Raw genomic sequence first — 19353 nt, 5'->3', positions numbered from 1 at the left:
TATTCAATCAAAAAGACTTACTATATATCATGAGAGCTTCGAATTCCTAGATCAACCTGGATGTAACTAGACAATAGGACTTGACTTGTTTATTGGCGGTGGTAAACCGTGCCGCGTTACGTAATTTATACTGCCCGACCGCTTAAAAGGTGAATTACCGAATGTTTCGGCAATGCTAATCCGTAATGAACGATCTTCTCGAGAAAGTCTCCCCATAGACCAGAATAATTAACAACGATCTATCTTTGATCTTCATGCCAGCGAAGTTATAAAACTTGAATTGAAAGGAGCAGTTGATCGCACTGACGAAGACCTGGAAACAAAGACAATAAAGCCAAATGTCAGCTAGAAGACCGCTTTTACTGATCTGCGATGTTCAAGAACGATTCAGTAAGTCCTTGTATTTGGCTCATTTACTTAGGGCTTTACCCGAACTGATCTTGAATGAAATGCCACAGGATCTGCGATATATGGATTCGATCATATGAAGAGCACTGTATGCAAGATGATACAAGCTGCAAAGGTATGTTTTATAAATTGAGATCAATCGCCTTGATAGGAGCTGATACTTGACGGAAAATACGCTTCTCAGATAGTGCAGGTAAGGTATTTTGAGTCTTTCCAGTTCCGTACTGTATCTGATTACGCGACGAGTAGATACCCACATTGATAACTGAGCAAAATCCCAAAGGTTAGTTGTTATTTGATTTATTAATGTGTGATCAAAATCATGCATACTGAGCAACAACAAAGTATCTAATCAAAAAAACTGCGACTAGCACTTGGAACAACGATAAGTGAGATTACAGATCTACTTCAAGCTGAAAAACACTTGGGTACATTCTCAAAAACAAGGGTAAGTGATATCGCTGATTCGGTATATAATCACATGCTATCATACTTATCACTTTGTATACAGTTCTCGATGTTGACTGAAGATACGAAACCTCATTTGGTGAAAGGCAATTACGATACTTATATAGTCACAGGTATAGAGGTAAGTTCATACATCAATGATCTTCCCCTGAAATGACTGAGCTAATTGAGGATTTAGTCTCATGTATGCGTTCTACAAACTACACTTGATTTGCTTAGATTACCTAGTAAACCAGAAGTATATGTTATATCAGATGGTATTTCTTCATGTAATAAAGCTGAAATTGCCATTGCATTAAGAAGAATGGAATTGGCCGGTGCTAAAGTGACTACTAGTGAAAGTGTCATTTTTGAGCTATTAGGTGAGTTCTCATCTTATCGAAGTGCGATTAGTACGCACACCAGCTGGGTTCTTTGTTAATGTGGATCCTTACCTCTTTTTTTTGGCATTGTAGGAGATGCAAACGACGCAAATTTCAAACAAGTAGCATCCCTAATCAAACAAGAGAAATCGAACACCGCCCAGGCTCTAAAAGCATTATGCACGGAAGAAATGTGATTCTTTGATAGCATAGAACCTTGATCATCTGATAATTACACGTGACGAATTATCAGCGATAATTATCGTAAATGCATATATCCTATTTGCAGATTCATATGTATTGTATTTTCTACTTGTTTCTATCGATTCCTTGCGCTCCAGTGTTTCTTAGCTGTTTAGAGCTCATCATGCTCTACTGCTAATTGTTGTTTCATATCTTTCCAATCCATCCATTGACTTGGATCACCTCCACCTCCAAACATTTCTTCCATATTAGCTGGATCAAATTCGATCTTTTGCTCTTCATCTTCGGGTATAGGCCCTTTAGCTGTTGGTGGAGCAGGTCTAATATGGATTTTAGGTTTAGCAGAAAGTGATACACCTAATGATCTTCTCAGAAGAGCTTCAACTCTTTCGAAATAACTGCAAGTGATATGAAAACTCAGCTCCCGAACTAAGCAAGAAATCACAAGTCGTCCTTGAAAGGCATCGGATAACTTACTTCGTTGGATCAGCAACTGCGAAACCACTTCTAACCAAAGTAGTATCGAACAAAATCCTAACTAATTCTCTCAATTCTTCTTCTTCTTCACTTGTTCTTTTATTGTCAGTATCATCATCCTCCTCTTCATCTATTTGAGGTAAATCCAAAACCCTTTCTAATAACCCTTCGACTAGTGGTGATTTAGGGTTAATTTCTAAAACTTTAGGTAAATTCTTCATCATATTGAACATTGGATCATCTTGTGAATCAGTTTGAGCGGCCATTATTCTTTGCATATTTGCTGACCAGCCATAAGAATCTACTATGATGGTACATGGTGAGGTGACTAATCGGTTGGTAACGGTGACTACGGATCATAAAACAGGGAAATTAGCTCTCTATCATATGTTCATCTAGTTACTGTTAAGGCTCTATACTTGATGAAATATCTGTTACTTACCATCACTGACTTGATCCTTCAAATCTTTCTTCAACCAATCTAACAAAGGTTTGAAAGCGACTTTTTGAGCTTCCAATTCTTTCTTATCAGCTTCATGTTCCTCTTCATCCCCAAATTTAAGTCCTTTCTTAGATACATCCTGAGTGGTCATACCCCTACAGTTGCAGCAAATTAGCCTATCTAGCCGGAAAATCAAAATATACGGTAGACTTACATGAACTGATCTAAAGCTGCCATCATAGGTTCATCAGAAGGTAGATTCAGTAAAAAAACTTCATAACCTCTTGCGTATAGCTTTTCGACGAAAGGTGATCTAGCCAAATCTTCAGTCTTTTCTCCCACTCCAGCCAGGTAGAAAATCTGAGTTTGACCTTCTTTTCTATTTTCGACATACTGCATTAAGACTTCATTTTAGCTAAAGTTTCTCCTATAGTGAGAAATACATTTAGTTCAGCTTACCTCTTCTAAGCTAGTATATTCACTACTGGTACTGGCGAATCTCAATAATTTAGCTATCTTGAGCTTATCTTTTGGACTTTCCAGTAATCCAATTCTTAACGCATTGCCATATAATTTGGAGATCTCCTTATAGTTCTCAGGCTGTTCATTGGACAATTTGCTAAAGAGATCAAGAGCTTTTCGAACGAGGATTCGTTGAAGTTGAGATAAGAACCGGTTGTTTTGTAAGGTCTCTCGAGAAACGTTCAAGCTGCGAGCATCGTCAGCCCTACCCAGGCAACAAGCAGTTTCTGATAGAGACTTACGGTAAATCATCAGCTAGATATGTAGATCGGAACCGTCAGCTTGTGTAATTTTGGTATCATTTACAAAAATGGGTCAGCTCACCATCAACAGTGACTTTCAAGAAACTCAACCATCTAGGCATGAAGTCTTCTCCCAAATCATCAGTGATAAAAACTCTTTTAACCATTAATCGGACATTATTGATTCCACTTGTCAATTTTGACCAGAAATCTTTAGGTAAAGTCGAGGGAATATACATGATTCCTTTGAATCCTACACCAGAACCGGTATCGCCCTATTTGAGAGGATTCAATTCAACAGCCGACTGAGTAAAAGGCAGTCCTGGATAGCTTACCTTGAAATGCGACCATCCAAGTGGTTCGCCTTTCTCATCGTCCTTGGCAACAGCTTTATAGAATTGCTTGTACTCTTCATCGGTGACTGATTTAGAATCTCTGTAAACATTTTCAATGAGCTAGATATTCATACAACGCAATGAAACCCATTCATTAAAGTTAGCTCACCTCATCCAGATAGGTGCTTTATCGTTAACTCTGATCCAGTTTTCTTCAGTGATCTCTTCAAATGATTCTTCCTTTGGAGTAGTCTCGTCTGTTTCCAGGTCATCGGCAAATTCATCAGGATCTCCGTCTTCTACAGGTGATTGAGGAGCTGGGATGGGTATTTTGGTAACCTTTCTTTCTTTGATGTATATAGGGAATGTTGTAGAGAAAGTCGAATGCTTTTCACTGTTGTCGGGGTTAAAAGAAATCGCAAAGCGAATTAGCAGCTTTCTGGTTTCGGCTGATGTTCCAAAATAAGCTCACATCAAAGCTTTCAACTTATCGGCTGATAAAAACTCTGATTCTTCTTCCCCGATGGATAATACTATCTCGGTACCTCTTCCAAGGGTATTCCCTCTTGGATCTGGGAAGACGTCGAATGTGTCTCCTGTGGCTGAAGAGATGAAAGTATGCTGTATCGGATCGGAGTTTTCTTTGGTAGCAGGAGGCAAGGAGGAAACTCTAACAGTAGGGGAAACAAGGAAACTGAAGTATAAACGGAATGGGATAAGCTATTGTCGCGCGATCCAGCAAGTGGGGAAGCTTACCAACTGTAGAAACCGAGACCTACAGTGACAGGCGACCAATGCAATTAGCTTATTGAGGTTTGAGTCAAAATACTGAATGAGATAGGATTGGACTTACCAAATTGACCAATCAAATTACCATCAACACCTTGACCTTCTTCAGCTTTTTTCAAGAATTCATTTGTACCACTTCTTGCAATTGTACCTAAATTTTTGGTTAATTCATCTTTTGTCATTCCAATACCTGTATCTCTAATTATGATTTGACCAGTTTTTCCATTATTTTCCTCATTTAAATTAATTTCTATAGTTACATTACCTTCACCGGCTGATAAAACTGATCGATCAGTTAATGAAACTAGACGTAATTTTTCTAAAGCATCATTTGCATTTGATAATAATTCTCTTAAAAATACATCTTTATGAGAATATAATGAATGAATAACTAATGATCGTAATCTTGTTATATCTGACTATAGTAGCAACAATCCAATCTGTCAGTTCTAGGATGTAGCAATTAAAGTGAAGAAGACACAGCTTAAACATACCTCATATCTGAAGGTCTCGGAGCCTTCATTACTTTGAGCAGCTACAAAGCTACCCAAGATAGCTGTGGCACCAATCAAAAATTTGGTGAGTCTCATATCGCTTGATTGCAGCCCTCGATCAGCAGAGATGTTGTTGAAGTAAGAAAGACTGTAGAACAAATGAACTTCTCTCTACGCTAAACCTAAATACCATCTGTACGCTATAATTTCCATTTGCGAACGCGTAGAATGCTGGACATGCAAATCATGACGTGGAACACCTTAAAATGCGGGGGAGACAATCTGGGGTAAGATTTGGTTCCGTTGATTCGTTCATCATGCATGACCTCCACCCCGATAGATCAGTTTCAGTGTTTCGGTTCGATCTTTACGATAAAGCTCAATTCTTTGATTTCTTTTGGATTGTTATCGCTGTTACCAAGAAATAGTCACACTACCAAATTAGAAATAAACACAAATCAACTTAAACAAGCAGGGAACTGATACTCATTACATCTTGAAAGAGTATCCACACGGAGCGTATCACAAGCCTTTGAGTGACGACTAGATTAACGAACAAAATCGAAGAGATAGACGTAATCGCAATCATGCCTCATTCAGCGACCATGCAGGAGAAACAGAGAAGAGAGGAGCATCAGCAACGAGCAGTAAGCTAATGCACCGCGACTCGTGTAATTATATCAACTGATACATTTTCATCAGTACGAGATACAATTAGCGGGTGGTCTACAGGTGTGTCAATTACTTCATTGTGATCTTCATCACATGCCTAAGTTGACTAACTTTCTGTGACTTCTTTTTCAGGGTGCTGCAAGATGGACAATATATGGAGCTATAGCGTGTGCTATTGGTCATTTCTCTTATCCGCCGTTTGCGTAAGTACACTAACAGGCGTAAGAACTATCGTGGTTTCTGGCTAAGCGGTTCTCTACCAATAGACGTCAGACGCTAGCGTTGAAAGGTTTCTTAGTTAGTTCGGGTGAGTTAAATTCACTAAAATCTGCTTGATTTCTATTGGATGTAATACTAATTCTTATTTCAGCGTCAATATTCGGCTTAGTCATTGGAGCAGGTAAGTTTTGAAACTTATCCGATCTAACCATGCCAATTGCGAAACGAACTCATCTCCTCTGTATCCGCTTTGGTGGAGAAATATCGAGAGCCTGACTGATTACCTGTTTTTGAAATCAGACAATCATCTTCTAAAATTCGAGTCACATCTTAGAGAAGCAGAGAATGATATAAGGCGACAGGCGAGATCAGAATTAGCTCAACAAGGTAAAATAGCGTCTGAAACTGAGATACGGAAATGGAGAGAAGCAAATCAAGAAAAGTTGAAAGCCCAGGCTGATGCTGCTGCTGCTAGAGTAACAGGATCGTCGTAATACTTTCTGGTGAGCTTCTCTGACTTCGACATAATGTATAATACTACTGGAAATTCCTGATTTGTGTTTTGCGAAACTTTATAGCTCGAACACAAATACGGGTATGCATAGATTGCACAGTATTGAAACCCCGCTTGACGCTTATACTACTTTGAATATAATAAAAAATACAAGATTAGTGGGAATTGTTCTTCTTATTACATTTATACCAAATCTATCTTCCAGTAAGGGTGACTTGTAGGGTCAATTACCCATACATCTAAACCAAATTCCTTGGATTTTTCTTCACCAATAACCTTGGTGAAGTGATCTAGCGATAATCCGGCTAACCTTTTAGCCTCATCATAATTTCCATGAATCATGTGATATTCTAGACAGAGACTATACACAAAACCCATCAAATCAATCTTTTGTTCAATCTCCAGAATTTCCAGACTTCTGTATAATTTTCTCAAATCTAATACACTTTTTTCCTCTATATCATCAGCTCCTAAATTTACCCATTCCCCAATGTAAGAACTCAACTCTAATAAATTAGAATCACTTATTCTAGTCCTTTGAACCGAGTCTGTACATAAATCACACAAACAGCTGAAACCGTAATCTTCTAATATTTTCTGCTTTCTAGAAACTGCTTGTAAGAGGAGGGTATCGGATGCAAGGTAAGAAGCAGTGATCTCTGTATTTGGCGGTATATCCATGTATGCGTAAAATCCTAGTAACGATAATGTTGTCGTATTACCATTAGGCAAGATAGATCGTGTTGTTAGCTTTCAAATCCTCATGAATATATTGATAGTCTGGTTGGTTGGTCGGTCTATTTGTACTCACGTAATAGCTGTTTATCGTCATACCAGTACCAACCGGCATTGGGTTTACAGGAGTGATTTACTCGACCCAATACCTTGAAAAGAGCTATTGCGTATGACGTTTCGTTTACTCCAAGAGAAATACCATTAATATCAATGATGTTCATGATTTTATCTTTCTCTTCTTCATCGTCTACATCATCTCTTCCCTTGAAAGTCCAAAATACCTGGCGATTTCTGGGATTTAAACCAAGATAAGCCGTTTGATACTGCCTCGGCGTCAATGTAATTTGATTAGGTTTCATCGGAAGTGTTAAAAAGGGTGACTCTTCGAAGATTAGAGTTCCTTTAGGAATATAAGAGGTTGCGCATAGTCCAAAGCCCGTCCCGGGTTTATCCTTGACATCGAAAATGTTCTTATAATCAAGAGATAACTTGGAGAACTCATGTAGAAGAGTTGTTCTGATATCTTGTTCCATTTCGATCGAAGATGATGACGTTGTTGTGATATGATGCAAAAGTCTGGGCATACAATCCACAGAAAAGGGTACGATATAAGAATGAAGGTGATAATAGTGAATATTGAAACTGTTCTACCATTGACAAGATTATGTATTGAGGAAGGAGGGAAAGGACAATGTCGGAGAGTCATCTCTTATATTAGTCGAGAGATGATATCCAGTGAACAGATGATTTAGTGATTTAAGGGGTGTTTCATCAATTTCCCACAACGCATACACACAACGCACGGGTCTACAATGACCCTCAATTTCACCATTCTTTAATGTTGTTTTGATCTATATGCATATTTTGTCAATCAGGGATGTACAGTCAACTGCAAAGGCAGGTACTGTGACATGCTTGAAGCAATCAATCATACTGCGCGTTTTAAATCATCTACCATTCTACTGCACATAAGTACTATCAACCAACTGCTCACCATTGACTGCTTTTTCAGAAGGAACTGAAACCTCTCAAATAGTCATATCTTTCTCTTTTTAACCTTTTTATCCTTTTGTCCATTCCCTGAAGTCAGCAATATTCCCCAGTCCATAAATTGCGTTGGATCCTCGATGAATTTGGCATAATCCGTAAATCTCTTAGCTTTTTCAGAACCCCAAATGACTTCATAATGTTCTAAAGCCTTTTTAGCCATTCCTTTCAATTCTTCTAATTTACCATGAACAGCGTAAACCCTAAAGAATTGATCATAAATCTCACCAAATTCATCATATTTCTTTTCTTGTTTTAATATACTCCAAGCTTCATCTAATTCATTCAAAGCTTTCGATAACGATTTAGCATAAATTTTTATTGATGAATTATTCCATTTTTCTTTAAAATAATTATACATTGATAAATTTGTATCTGATTTTAACTTTTGTGTATGCGTTTTCGAACATGCCGAACAAATACACTCGAATCCGTATCCGGCCAGTAATCGTTCTTGTCTTTCAGATGTGCAAATAGTCACATCATCGATGTAGGAAGCTGTAATTTCTGATCCAGAGGGGATATCTGTATACGCATAAAGGTCTAAATAAGTTGAGCAATCTTTTGTCAGCTCATTTGAAGTGAGAATGATGAAAATATCCGAAAAGCTCTATACTCACGGAGCATTTGTTCATCTTCCGTACCAACTCCATCCAGAGTTTGGTATACATGAATGATTGACTCTACATATAGTCTTAAATATACCTAAAGCTTTGGCTTCTTGATTGGGATCACCTTGTAAAGGTATACTGTTAGTTTCCACTATATTTACCAAATCATCCTTTTCAGCATCTTCATCTGTTCTCTTATGTAACGAGTTGAATATCCTCTTCTTCTTCCCGGGTAAGAGGGAATATGGTTGGTGGATATGATCATATGTCACATGTTCATCTATATGATCCAGCGGTATTTTGATAAGCGGTGCTTCCTTGATTATCAGCGTGCCCTTTCTAATCGATTTTGTAGCGGTCAGCCCTATTTGTTTACCATCGTATGAATCTACTTGACAGGAAAAATGTTCTGAATATGAAGGGTTTAATGGTGAAGATGAAGTTGGAGGTGATGCTGATCGTGGTGGTGTGGAAAGAGGATAAATAGCTGCTTTGCAATTGATGACATCAGCTGACGTGTATACAAGAAGATCCCCTCATACCGAAGGGATTCGAAAAGTTACTCACCTCTGCTACTTTCATTCCTTACAACCGTCAGTTGTTCCGATTTGGGCTGTATGGGCAAGCCAGTATATATTGCTGATGCTGCTCTGTGAGGGATATGAGGGTGACTCCTAGGCTTATATTGATCATGCCCTAGCCGTTTCTGTTCCCGAGCTACCCACGGAGGGCAGGTAACAGGATACTTCAGTAACGTTGGTCGTAGTTGTGAAGGTGGACGAGGTTGATAGATCTGCTTGACTGGATATACGTACGATGGTGGATCAGGCAGAGACGTGAGGATTGATGTACTGATGGACGGTTGAGACTTTTCTTCCGGATTAAATAAGAGTTGAAATCGATCTGTCAAAGGAGGTATAGGTGGAATATTCACATGCTGTTTTGATGGTGGTTCCGTATGTTCGACATGAACATTGGCCTTCCACATTATTATGGGCTACAGAAACTGAACAGTCAATAGGTGACCGCTTCAAAGGAGAAAGCTGATCTTCAGTTGCGGCGAAAGATCGCATCAAATTAGCCTTAGGGATGTTTATCTGGATCACAATTTATGAAAATGAAGAATTGAATTTGCCCTAGCATGATTGTTAGATGACGTTTTCTGATGACATGAATCACTTAACATTGTCGATTTATCAGTTTTTTTCGTGACGGCAATGTGAATCTACGAGTGGGACCATCAGGAATGAAGCTGTGACTGTAAGAATCTGGCTTCATGCTGTATGTTGTTTATTTTATTTCAACTATACACATACACAATCATCTGGATCATGAGAATGGTACTTGAATTTAGCTTCTAGCTTCCATTTGTTGACACGAAACGTGTTCAACGCGTGTATATCTATCCCTTTTAGAGTCGTGCCTTAGCGCTATTTATCGGTTCGGATCACCACCCTTTCGGCCTTTTTCCGAGATTTGTGTTTTGGTCATTCGAGCTGAACATTATTTCTTTGGTTGAAGAGGAGACATTATTATCGGACTTTAATTCATCGATATCGATCTCCAAGGAAACCCTTCGCAGCACATAGACTAGTCATAATGGCTATCAAACCTTCTATTGAAGAATGTGAGTGAAATGAGGCATATCCATTCATTTTACAGGAAATGCTGCTTATTTGTCAGTACTATCTATTATATAGGTGACCGGATCATGACTTCTCCTGGGTCTATACTGGAGATAGAGACCAGATTGATCAATGGTAGGAAAGTGAGGACTTGGAAACACGTAAGTTATCTACATATATCAACCTTTGACTGTAGTATAGACACTCACAAACAGATATTTACACAGCTCCCACCAACATTCCGTCAATTCCTCTTACATACTTTACATAATTACTCTGAAAGACAATTCCTTTCTTCTCCATTACCTATCCCTAAACCTGCTCGTGTATCTGCGAGGGACAAAGCGAAAATATCAGTAGAAGTGGAAGACCCAAGAGAGAATGTAACGTTTGGTCAGGTGTTGGAGATGAGTTTGAGACTCGCTACCTGGATGAGAAAGATAGGTTTAGGAATCGGTAGTAAGGTTATGATTGGTGGTAGGAACTGTACAGGGCGAGTACATGTCACGAATACTACAGATACTTAATTATTGGCTTCAATCACTCACCTAAATTTACATTTTTATAGCTTTATTGTGTCGTTCATTGCAACTCATTTAATAGGAGGAGTGACTGTTTTTCTGAATGCGTGGTTGTGAGTTTCCTATCGTTCATTGTGCCTTGGTTTATCCAGTGAATCTTGGCTAATTATCACGTTTGAACTTTGCATAGACCTCGAGAGCAGCTAGTATGGAGTATACGTATGACAAATCCGGATTTAATCTTACTAGATGAAGAGCGAGCAGAGATATTGGGACCTTATCGTCACGTGCGAGATAGCAAATTACCTGAAGTACGTTCATGGCCATCTGAACAATTGCTTGCCGGGTACATCCTGCTTATCAGTTCTAACAGATGTACTGTTGGTCCGAAACATCCTACTTACCGACTCTCCTTGATGTATTTAATACCCCTGTCGATGTATCTTCGATACTGAGGGGCGACGGCTTGGAGGAATTGGGTCCAGAAAGTGATGCTGTGATCTTCTTCTCATCAGGGTAAGTCCTTGTCAAGTATATGAAATGTCTGGATAGGGTATACTCAATCTATTCCTTGAATAGGACAAGTGGATTTCCTAAAGCTGTACTTAGCACACAAAGAATGGCTTTGTCGAATTTATGGTCGGGAATGGTTGGTAAGTTCATCTAACCGAGGTGCCCTGGTGTGGAACTCTAATGACATGTCCTTGTTTATACCATTGCCTTCAGCTCCTGCTAGAGCTGCGCTGAGAGCGGGCTTACCACAACCGCCATTACCTAAAACAACGGATCCTCAGCGTACTTTACTTTTAGCCATTCCATTATTTCACGTTACGGGTTGTCTGTCATGGTTAATGAGAGCGTTTTTTGCTGGATCCAGGATGGTGTTGATGAGAAGATGGAGTACGGAAGAAGCTATAAGGCTGATTATCAAGGAGAATGTTAAGGTTATCGGAGGGTCAGTTTCAGCTCCAATCTTTATTCGAACTATTGTATGAGTAATACCTGGAAAAAACTAAAACTGACAGTTGAATAGCGTACCAGCGGTAGTCTCTTCCATCATACAGTCTCCTTTACTACCGAAAGCTCAAACGTTTGATACAGTATTCTATGGTGGTGCGCCGCCCAGTTCACATATGCCTAAAGAAGTAAAGACAAAATGGCCTAAAGCTGGATTGTCAGTATATCCATTCGAAGAATTAATGCTGAATGCTAATATGATATGTTAGGGTGCAAGGTTATGGATTGACGGAGACCAATGCTTATGTATGCTCAGTAGCTGGGATGGATTATCTGGGTAGAGTGAGTAAAAGCTCTTATACGTGAATGGGAGTGAAAAAAGACTGATTGATATCGGAGACCACAGCCTGACAGCACGTAAGCGGCAGAAAATCTTGTGACCCCCGACAAACGGCAGGGAGAAACTGTAGCTGACATAAGATTGCTACTCAATTTAGGGGACCACCGGTACCTATATGTGATTTGAAAATCGTTGATCCAGAAACCAAAAAACCGTTACCTACAGGGCAAACAGGATTGCTTCTAGTGAATGGCCCACAAGTCATGAAATGTTATCTAGGTGATGAAGGTGAGTTATAACGAATGTATCTGGTCAATTCAAGAAGACCGAAAGTTGAGAGGTAGAGATCATCGTGTCGGATTGAATTGAATGGCTGACTGATTCATGCTGTGATCCAAATTCAGAGGCTACTCAAAAAGCTATAGACGCTGAAGGATGGTTGGATACAGGCGATATAGGATATGTAGATGAAGAAGGCTTTCTATATATCAAAGATCGTCGTGAGTACCTTGATTCTGAAAAATCAATAATGAGTCCCGGTATCCTGATCGTTGTTTTCTGGTATAGTGAAAGATATCATAATTCGGGGAGGAGAGAACGTAAGTGTAATGTTTCTCACTAGGAAGTAATGCGATCGTGCTTAGAGAGAACAAGCAAATCTGGAAGATCTTAACAAATCAACGTATACTTATTGTGATTATAATCATAGATAACATCATCAGAAGTTGAAAATGCTTTATATTCATTATCATATATATCAGAAGTTGCTGCTTTACCTTTACCTCATGATAGATTAGGTGAAGTTGTAGGTGTAGTAGTATCTTTACGACCTAGTTCATCTAATTCATCAAATTTGATTAATGAAAAAAGAAGTATAATAGAAAAGAAAGTTATAAATGATTTAAAATATAAAGATTTATTACCTAAATATTCTATACCTGAATTAGTTTATACACATAATGGACCATTGCGTAAGTACTCAAATCAAAATTATCATGACCAGACCAACGGATCTTCTGTACTAATCAACTCTGATGTCTATATTCCACCCCCAATTATATAGCTAAAAATGTAAATGGTAAAATCTTGAAGAAAGATTTAAAAGTATTAATTACGAAAGAATGGGAAAGGAGAAAAGCTATTCCCAAGTTATTGAACATTTCAGAAATAATACCTAAAGCTAAATTGTAATTTTACGTTGTTGAGAGGAGGATAGGACATTATCAGGGTTAGCTTATTTAAAAATATAGATGATAGATATTGTATAAAGGGCCTTATAAAGGATAGCTTTTGTAAGCTGAGACTAAAAATTGCTGCATCGAAGCTAGATCAGATATTTTGCATCTCACAAATATGCATACTTTGATATTTTTTCAGATTAATTTGATAAGGATACAATGATTAATCGGGAGCTTCCAATCTCTCGATTGATCTAAGGATACTAGCCTTGCACAATGTGCTTTTAAAATCTCTCCTGTAATCCAACTTCACCCTTTCCTTGATCATTCATTACACCCCAGCCAGCCCTTTTCACGTCTTCTTACCTAATTGCTAACCGCGCAGAATCTTTTATTAATATTTCCTGACTACTCAACCCATGACAATTCGATTTACCTCCTTCTAGGCGGTGTAGAACTATTCCTTCTTCTAGGAGGAGGAGAAAGTGAATCGTTTCTTCTCCTAGATGGCGGTGGAGGTGATGGACTATCCCTTCTTCTTCTGGGTGGAGATCTGGATGGAGAAGGAGAATATCTTCTTCTTCTAGGTGGAGATCGTGAATCAGATGGCGATCTTCTACGAACAGGTGGAGAGACACTATCTCGTCTTCTAGGTGGAGGTGGGGATCTCGATGGTGATCGACTATCTTTTCTTCTTGGTAGTGGTGATCTAGAATCTGATGAGTATCTTCTTCTTCTTGCTGGTGGAGGTGACCTTGAATCTGAACTATACCTTCTTCTTCTGCTTCTTGATGGTCTTCTTCTTGAATCATCTGAATCCGAATCACTATCAGAATCTGAATCTGAATCTGAAGAGGTTGTTGAATCTGAATCAGATGATGAGGAAGTATCAGAACTTGAATCTGAATCTGAATCTGAGGAGGAAGCATTGGCTAACATAGCAGCTTGTTGAGCAGCTAAAAGTTTAGGTGCATTTTGAAGGTAAATTCTCATTTCTTCAGTTAATTTACCTAAACCTATAGAAGTGAAATAATTAATTGAAAATCTTGTATTTTTTGGATTATCCATTGGGAACATTCCACTAAAAGCAGGTTTTAAATCAGGTAATTTAAATCTTTCAACTAATTTATTTAAACCCATTTCTTCAGTCATTTCTTGCATTAAAATTTTTATAAAAATTCTTGATGACGATGTAGTTTCTTCTTCATTCATTTTAACTACAGATAAAATTGCCCATGATATAGCATCTGATGCTAATAAATGTCCAAAAAATCTACCAATATTTCGAAGTTTGTTCGTTTCATATCGATGTATAGTATCGAAATATTTCGAAAATGCTTCTTGGAAATTATCTGTCCAAACTCGATTCAATTTACAGAATCGTTCTCCAATTAATCCATAGAAGTTTGAATATGATCTTTCTTGTGAACAACATTCAACTATCATGTTACATAATTCGATCTGGACAAAGGCGTAAGCTTGAGCCGAGATAAAAGTGAAAAATCGAAAACTTACCTCTCTACCTTCAGGAATATTGATTTTCATTAATTTGTGAACAGCTTCTTCGAAGTTGAGCTATAGTACAAAGTCAGTATTTTATGAACAGCAGATAGCCGGACGCAAAGAAAGACTGTTGCAAGTAACTTACCGAGTTCATGATAGTCAAATAGATAGTTCTTCTTAAATTGATCAAATTGGTTTCGGTCATATCTGCAATACCAGCTTTTTCAGGCGCGACATCATTATCTTCATCTTCATCATCAGATTCTGAATCGTATGAACCAGATTCAGATCCAGATTCATCATCTGAATCACCAAGGATCTCTTTTTTGATTTCTTCATAACGTTTCTCATTTTCTAAGTATTTTGGATCTACTTTAAACAAATTAAGCGATTCTTGAACTTGTAATTCATCATCTAATGTAACTCTATGAGTAATTTGTTCTTCTTCTTCGACTAAATCTAAACCTTCAGGTATAGCAGCATTATCTTTATATTTATCTTTTCTGATTTGGAATAAAACTTCAATCATATATTGACATCTTTTAGATATTGAACCTTCATGTAAAACTGATCTAAATCTTTCAAACACTGTATTATTTGCTTTGGGTGAATTTTCTGATAAAAATAATCCAACTTCTCTCATAAATCCTACAGCAACTTCTATAGAATCATCTGTTGGTCTATCTAGGCATAATAATAATATTTGTAATGCAACTATTTCATGTGCGACATATTGATTACATAGATGTGCTATAAATGTTGACGTTGCGTGACATACGGTCTAAGCCGGGGAGTTAGCATTTGGTCCGCACCCATGTAGAGTAATCAAGAGCAAATGGTGTGAAAGATAGAATGGGAGGGTGAATGACAGATAATGGAATAGGAGGAAGACCCGTAACTCACCTTGTCATTTCGTTTATAAGCTCTTCTAAATTGACTAATCAATCTAATCAAGACTAATTCACCAACTTGGGGTAATTTGGTGTTGACAATAGCTACTAAAGCTGCAAATACAGGTGTAAAAGGTAATGAAGAAGCTTGAGCACGCATTATTGATCTTGCAAATAAACCTTTTCCTCTAATTAAATTTTCACCAAATAACTCAGGTACTACATGTTTAATATTCGATACATTTACCTGAGGATAGTTATCAGCAAAAACGTGCTATGATTTAACGGGAAGGTCTCAGAGAGAGCATGGTAGCAGTGCCATGATGTAAGACTCACTTTATTGATCATACCATTTATACTTTTCTTCAAAGCGTCCCAAGATAATCTTTGAAATTCGGATGAAGTTTTATCTTTTGCAGCTTCAGCTTGCATTGCTCTTAATTTTGCTGGTGGTATATAAGCACCACCTGATCTAGATCCTATCAATTTAGCAAATTCTGCTTTTGCTATTTCATCTGCTTTTGCTTTATTCGACCCCTCTCCACCATTTTTACTAATGGCAACTACACCATTACCATTAGGTTTTGTTAATTCCTGATTTATAGATTGTTCCAACATTGCTGCTTCTCTTGCTCTTTTCCTATTTGTATCTATATCCATTACTCTAGGTTCATCTATATCATTCGGTCCTCTTCTTGCTGACGGTGGTGGCGAGGCTGATCCTCGTCGACGTCGAGTTGGTGGTGAAGGTGATCTATCTCGAGGGTTAGGTGAAGCAGTTCTGTGAAAACATGTTAGCTAAACGTCACGATGAGAAACTGAACGGAGATTCAGCTTACCTTTTTCTTTTGGGTGGAGCTATATCATCTGGTGTTAAGCTTCTATTCCTTGGAGGAGGAGAACGGCTATCTGACCGGGCTGGCGAGCGAGAACGAGAAGGCGAAGGCGACCGAGAAGGTGAGGGTGAACGAGGCATTGTGTCGTTTTCTTCCTTTTTGCTTGTGTAATATGGGATTGACTCTCCAGTCTATAGACACGGCACTCTACCAACAGCTTGTACGGCTTGTTGGTAATGTGAATTTGTGAGGCTTTTATGATAAGATACAGTAGATATCGAAGAATGCTGAATGACATTCAATCAAAGATGTCTAACGAAGCCCAGTTGATGTGCAAGTGCGAAGGTTATGTTAGTATAGCTATGAACAAGGTGTGACATGGCTTTTATTTGGAGATATAACGGAATCAATTATATCCATAAACCCACAAAGGTTGAGTGGCGAATCCCGCTTTGATCGCAGTTAACGTAATGCTGTACGGCATGACGCACTTCCTTTGTAACTATCAATAGATAGAGAATTAGACATATTCTGCATTCCTGTATAAAATACGTTGGAATAATTGAATGTACTTTGCAGACCTTCCTTCTTCTCTTCTTTCTTCCATAACTTACAAAGAACGACGACAGACACATAGAGAAGAAATCAAAAATAAACGCACAAAATGTCATCATCACCCACAAAATCACCAAAAGATGCTGCTCACGAACACGCTTTATTGTTAAATTCAATTGCAGAAGGTGCAAACGAGTACCCTAAACCCGAACACGTCAATTTCACCTATGGTACCGCCGGATTCAGAACCTTGTGAGTTCAGCTATAGGCAATGCCCCGCTGCTGACTATTAGCTGATGTCTGCTGTAGGGCCACAAAGCTTCCACCTGTCCTGTTTCGAGTTGGTTTATTAGCCGTCCTCCGTTCAAAACGACTTGAAGGTGCAACTATCGGTGTAATGGTTACCGCTTCACATAATCCTGAGCCGGTGAGTCACTATTACAATTTCGCCCAAGGAAGGGATTGCTGAGCATCATGAGGTCATAGGATAATGGAGTTAAATTAGTCGATCCTTCTGGAGAAATGTTGGATCCAACATGGGAAGCACATGCAACAGCATTATCAAATTGTCCTACAACAGAATCATTGATATCAACATTCACAACTTTAGCAACACATCTGAGAGTCGATTTACATCAACCTGCAAATATAGTCTATGCAAGAGATACAAGACCAAGTGGACCTGATTTGATTAAAGCTTTAGAAAGAGGTTTTAGTGTTTTCGGTGAATCAGTTAAATTGAATGATTTAGGTATAACAACAACTCCAATTTTACATTATGTAGTTAAAGCTACAAATGATAGAACTGGTGAATATGGTACCCCAAATATAAAAGGATATAATGAAAAGATGTCAAAAGCGTTCAAAACTTTGATTGTAAGTCAACCAGCTTTCTTGATGACTGCTATGTGTTGCAGGCCATGATTAGCTGATTCGGATAAATAGGGCAACCGAGGTCCCCTTGCTCCATTATACGTTGACTGTGCAAATGGTGTTGGAGCCAATGCTCTTTCTGACTTCACCGCTACACTCGGTGAAATCTTGCCGGTACACCCCCTCAACACAGCTACTACGACGCAAGGAGCGCTCAACCATCAATGTGGTGCAGATTTCGTTAAAACCAAACAAGCATTACCTCCATCTATTCAACAATCTGGTGTATTAGCCAAACCGAATACTCGAGCGTGCTCGTTTGATGGAGATGCCGATAGAATAGTATTTTATTACCAGCATGAGACAAAAGGAACATTCAGATTATTAGATGGTGATAAGATCGCTGTTATGGTAGCCATGTTCCTAGGTGATTTAGTTGTAAAAGCCAAATTAGATGAGGAACATAAATTGCAAGTCGGTGTAGTCCAAACCGCTTATGCTAATGGAAGTTCAACAAAATACCTGACCAGTGTGAGTTCAGCTATCATACTCATTGTGAGATTTATTCAGCTGACTATCGCAAATTCGTAGCGAAACATACCTGTGACTTGTGTGCCAACAGGTGTTAAACACTTACATCATGCAGCTCAACGATATGACATTGGAGTTTATTTCGAGGCCAATGGACACGGTACAGTTTTATTTGCTGATCATGCTATCAAAGCATTAAAATCTGCATCACCACAATCACCAGATTCAGCCAACGCTATTAAAAATCTATTAGCATTTTCAGAATTGATTAATCAAGCTGTTGGCGATGCATTATCAGATATGTTGTTAGTTGAAGCTGTCTTAGCACATAGAGGATGGGGCGCATCTGAATGGGATGCAGGTTATGAAGATTTACCTAATAGATTAGTTAAAGTTGAAGTTCCTGATAGAAATATATTTGTTGCGGTTGATGCAGAAAGAAAATTACAATATCCATTAGGGTTACAAGATAAAATTGAAGATGCCATGAAGAAATATGATATGGGTAGATCATTCGTTAGACCTTCAGGAACAGAAGATTGTGTAAGAGTTTACGCTGAAGCTAAGACCACAACTGAAGCTGAAAGTGAGTGTCTCAGCTAGAATATGCTCGTAGGAGAATAAGTAGCTGATGAATTCGCATTTCTAGATCTCGCTATCGCTGTCACAGATTTAGTAAAAATGGCTTCAGGTCAGATATAATCGCTTCTGGTCATATGAACAACTTCTGTGTCTAGAAGTAAAGGGGTCCACAATGATACAGTGACGTAAGAAGAATAGGAATAGAAGAGAAAATCATGTTGAAGGCGTTTGTACACAACCCAAGATAATCATACCATATACACCTCATTGTTTATACCATTGATATGCATAGTAGAGCAAGTGTCATGTACCCATTACATTCCATGCTACCTGAATCATGTCTTCATAAGTGATTATCTGCTCAAATTCTGAGAATATAATGTCATGGTGACGGAGAACAGCGGTGAAACAACGTCATTCC

At 38.5% G+C, this 19353-nt stretch overlaps 8 protein-coding genes across 8 annotated transcripts; 4 read left to right on the top strand and 4 right to left on the bottom strand.

The window, feature by feature from the left end:
- Positions 1-338: 338 nt before the first annotated feature.
- Positions 339-1435, top strand: L201_008017 (uncharacterized protein; the record flags this gene model as incomplete). Its single annotated transcript, XM_066223718.1, has 8 exons — positions 339-390; positions 459-523; positions 593-601; positions 658-691; positions 780-856; positions 920-997; positions 1055-1238; positions 1332-1435. The coding sequence occupies 8 exons, from the start codon at positions 339-341 to the stop codon at positions 1433-1435; spliced, it is 603 nt and encodes a 200-aa protein (XP_066079815.1).
- Positions 1436-1593: 158 nt separating this feature from the next.
- Positions 1594-4839, bottom strand: L201_008016 (uncharacterized protein; the record flags this gene model as incomplete). The annotated part of the gene is made up of 13 exons (XM_066223717.1): positions 1594-1840; positions 1920-2268; positions 2362-2516; positions 2576-2754; positions 2821-3070; positions 3126-3138; positions 3208-3400; positions 3461-3560; positions 3630-3854; positions 3933-4154; positions 4217-4235; positions 4314-4668; positions 4744-4839. The coding sequence occupies 13 exons, from the start codon at positions 4837-4839 to the stop codon at positions 1594-1596; spliced, it is 2403 nt and encodes an 800-aa protein (XP_066079814.1).
- A 491-nt stretch (positions 4840-5330) lies between these two features.
- Positions 5331-6128, top strand: L201_008015 (uncharacterized protein; the record flags this gene model as incomplete). The annotated part of the gene is made up of 6 exons (XM_066223716.1): positions 5331-5390; positions 5446-5475; positions 5548-5618; positions 5682-5722; positions 5786-5815; positions 5935-6128. The coding sequence occupies 6 exons, from the start codon at positions 5331-5333 to the stop codon at positions 6126-6128; spliced, it is 426 nt and encodes a 141-aa protein (XP_066079813.1).
- A 203-nt stretch (positions 6129-6331) lies between these two features.
- Positions 6332-7416, bottom strand: L201_008014 (uncharacterized protein; the record flags this gene model as incomplete). Its single annotated transcript, XM_066223715.1, has 2 exons — positions 6332-6843; positions 6960-7416. The coding sequence occupies 2 exons, from the start codon at positions 7414-7416 to the stop codon at positions 6332-6334; spliced, it is 969 nt and encodes a 322-aa protein (XP_066079812.1).
- Positions 7417-7919: 503 nt separating this feature from the next.
- Positions 7920-9529, bottom strand: L201_008013 (uncharacterized protein; the record flags this gene model as incomplete). Its single annotated transcript, XM_066223714.1, has 3 exons — positions 7920-8473; positions 8579-9028; positions 9109-9529. The coding sequence occupies 3 exons, from the start codon at positions 9527-9529 to the stop codon at positions 7920-7922; spliced, it is 1425 nt and encodes a 474-aa protein (XP_066079811.1).
- Positions 9530-10140: 611 nt separating this feature from the next.
- On the top strand, positions 10141-13175 carry L201_008012 (uncharacterized protein; the record flags this gene model as incomplete). Its single annotated transcript, XM_066223713.1, has 16 exons — positions 10141-10168; positions 10242-10327; positions 10394-10659; positions 10735-10800; positions 10878-10998; positions 11061-11203; positions 11267-11340; positions 11414-11642; positions 11721-11861; positions 11914-11986; positions 12051-12061; positions 12142-12272; positions 12389-12484; positions 12552-12583; positions 12694-12955; positions 13048-13175. 16 exons carry the CDS (start codon positions 10141-10143, stop codon positions 13173-13175), a joined length of 1887 nt encoding a protein of 628 aa, XP_066079810.1.
- Positions 13176-13594: 419 nt separating this feature from the next.
- L201_008011 (pre-mRNA-splicing factor CWC22) lies at positions 13595-16531 on the bottom strand (the record flags this gene model as incomplete). The annotated part of the gene is made up of 6 exons (XM_066223712.1): positions 13595-14623; positions 14678-14737; positions 14811-15446; positions 15569-15802; positions 15892-16336; positions 16395-16531. 6 exons carry the CDS (start codon positions 16529-16531, stop codon positions 13595-13597), a joined length of 2541 nt encoding a protein of 846 aa, XP_066079809.1.
- Positions 16532-17055: 524 nt separating this feature from the next.
- On the top strand, positions 17056-19052 carry L201_008010 (uncharacterized protein; the record flags this gene model as incomplete). Its single annotated transcript, XM_066223711.1, has 6 exons — positions 17056-17198; positions 17256-17373; positions 17433-17822; positions 17892-18350; positions 18411-18936; positions 19000-19052. The coding sequence occupies 6 exons, from the start codon at positions 17056-17058 to the stop codon at positions 19050-19052; spliced, it is 1689 nt and encodes a 562-aa protein (XP_066079808.1).
- Between the last annotated feature and the right edge of the window lie 301 nt (positions 19053-19353).

Source organism: Kwoniella dendrophila, chromosome 11 (assembly GCF_036810415.1).
Source record: "Kwoniella dendrophila CBS 6074 chromosome 11, complete sequence".
NCBI classification, from domain to species: domain Eukaryota; kingdom Fungi; phylum Basidiomycota; class Tremellomycetes; order Tremellales; family Cryptococcaceae; genus Kwoniella; species Kwoniella dendrophila.
Note: the sequence above shows the minus strand (reverse complement) of the source record. Positions and strands in the feature narration are given on the sequence as shown.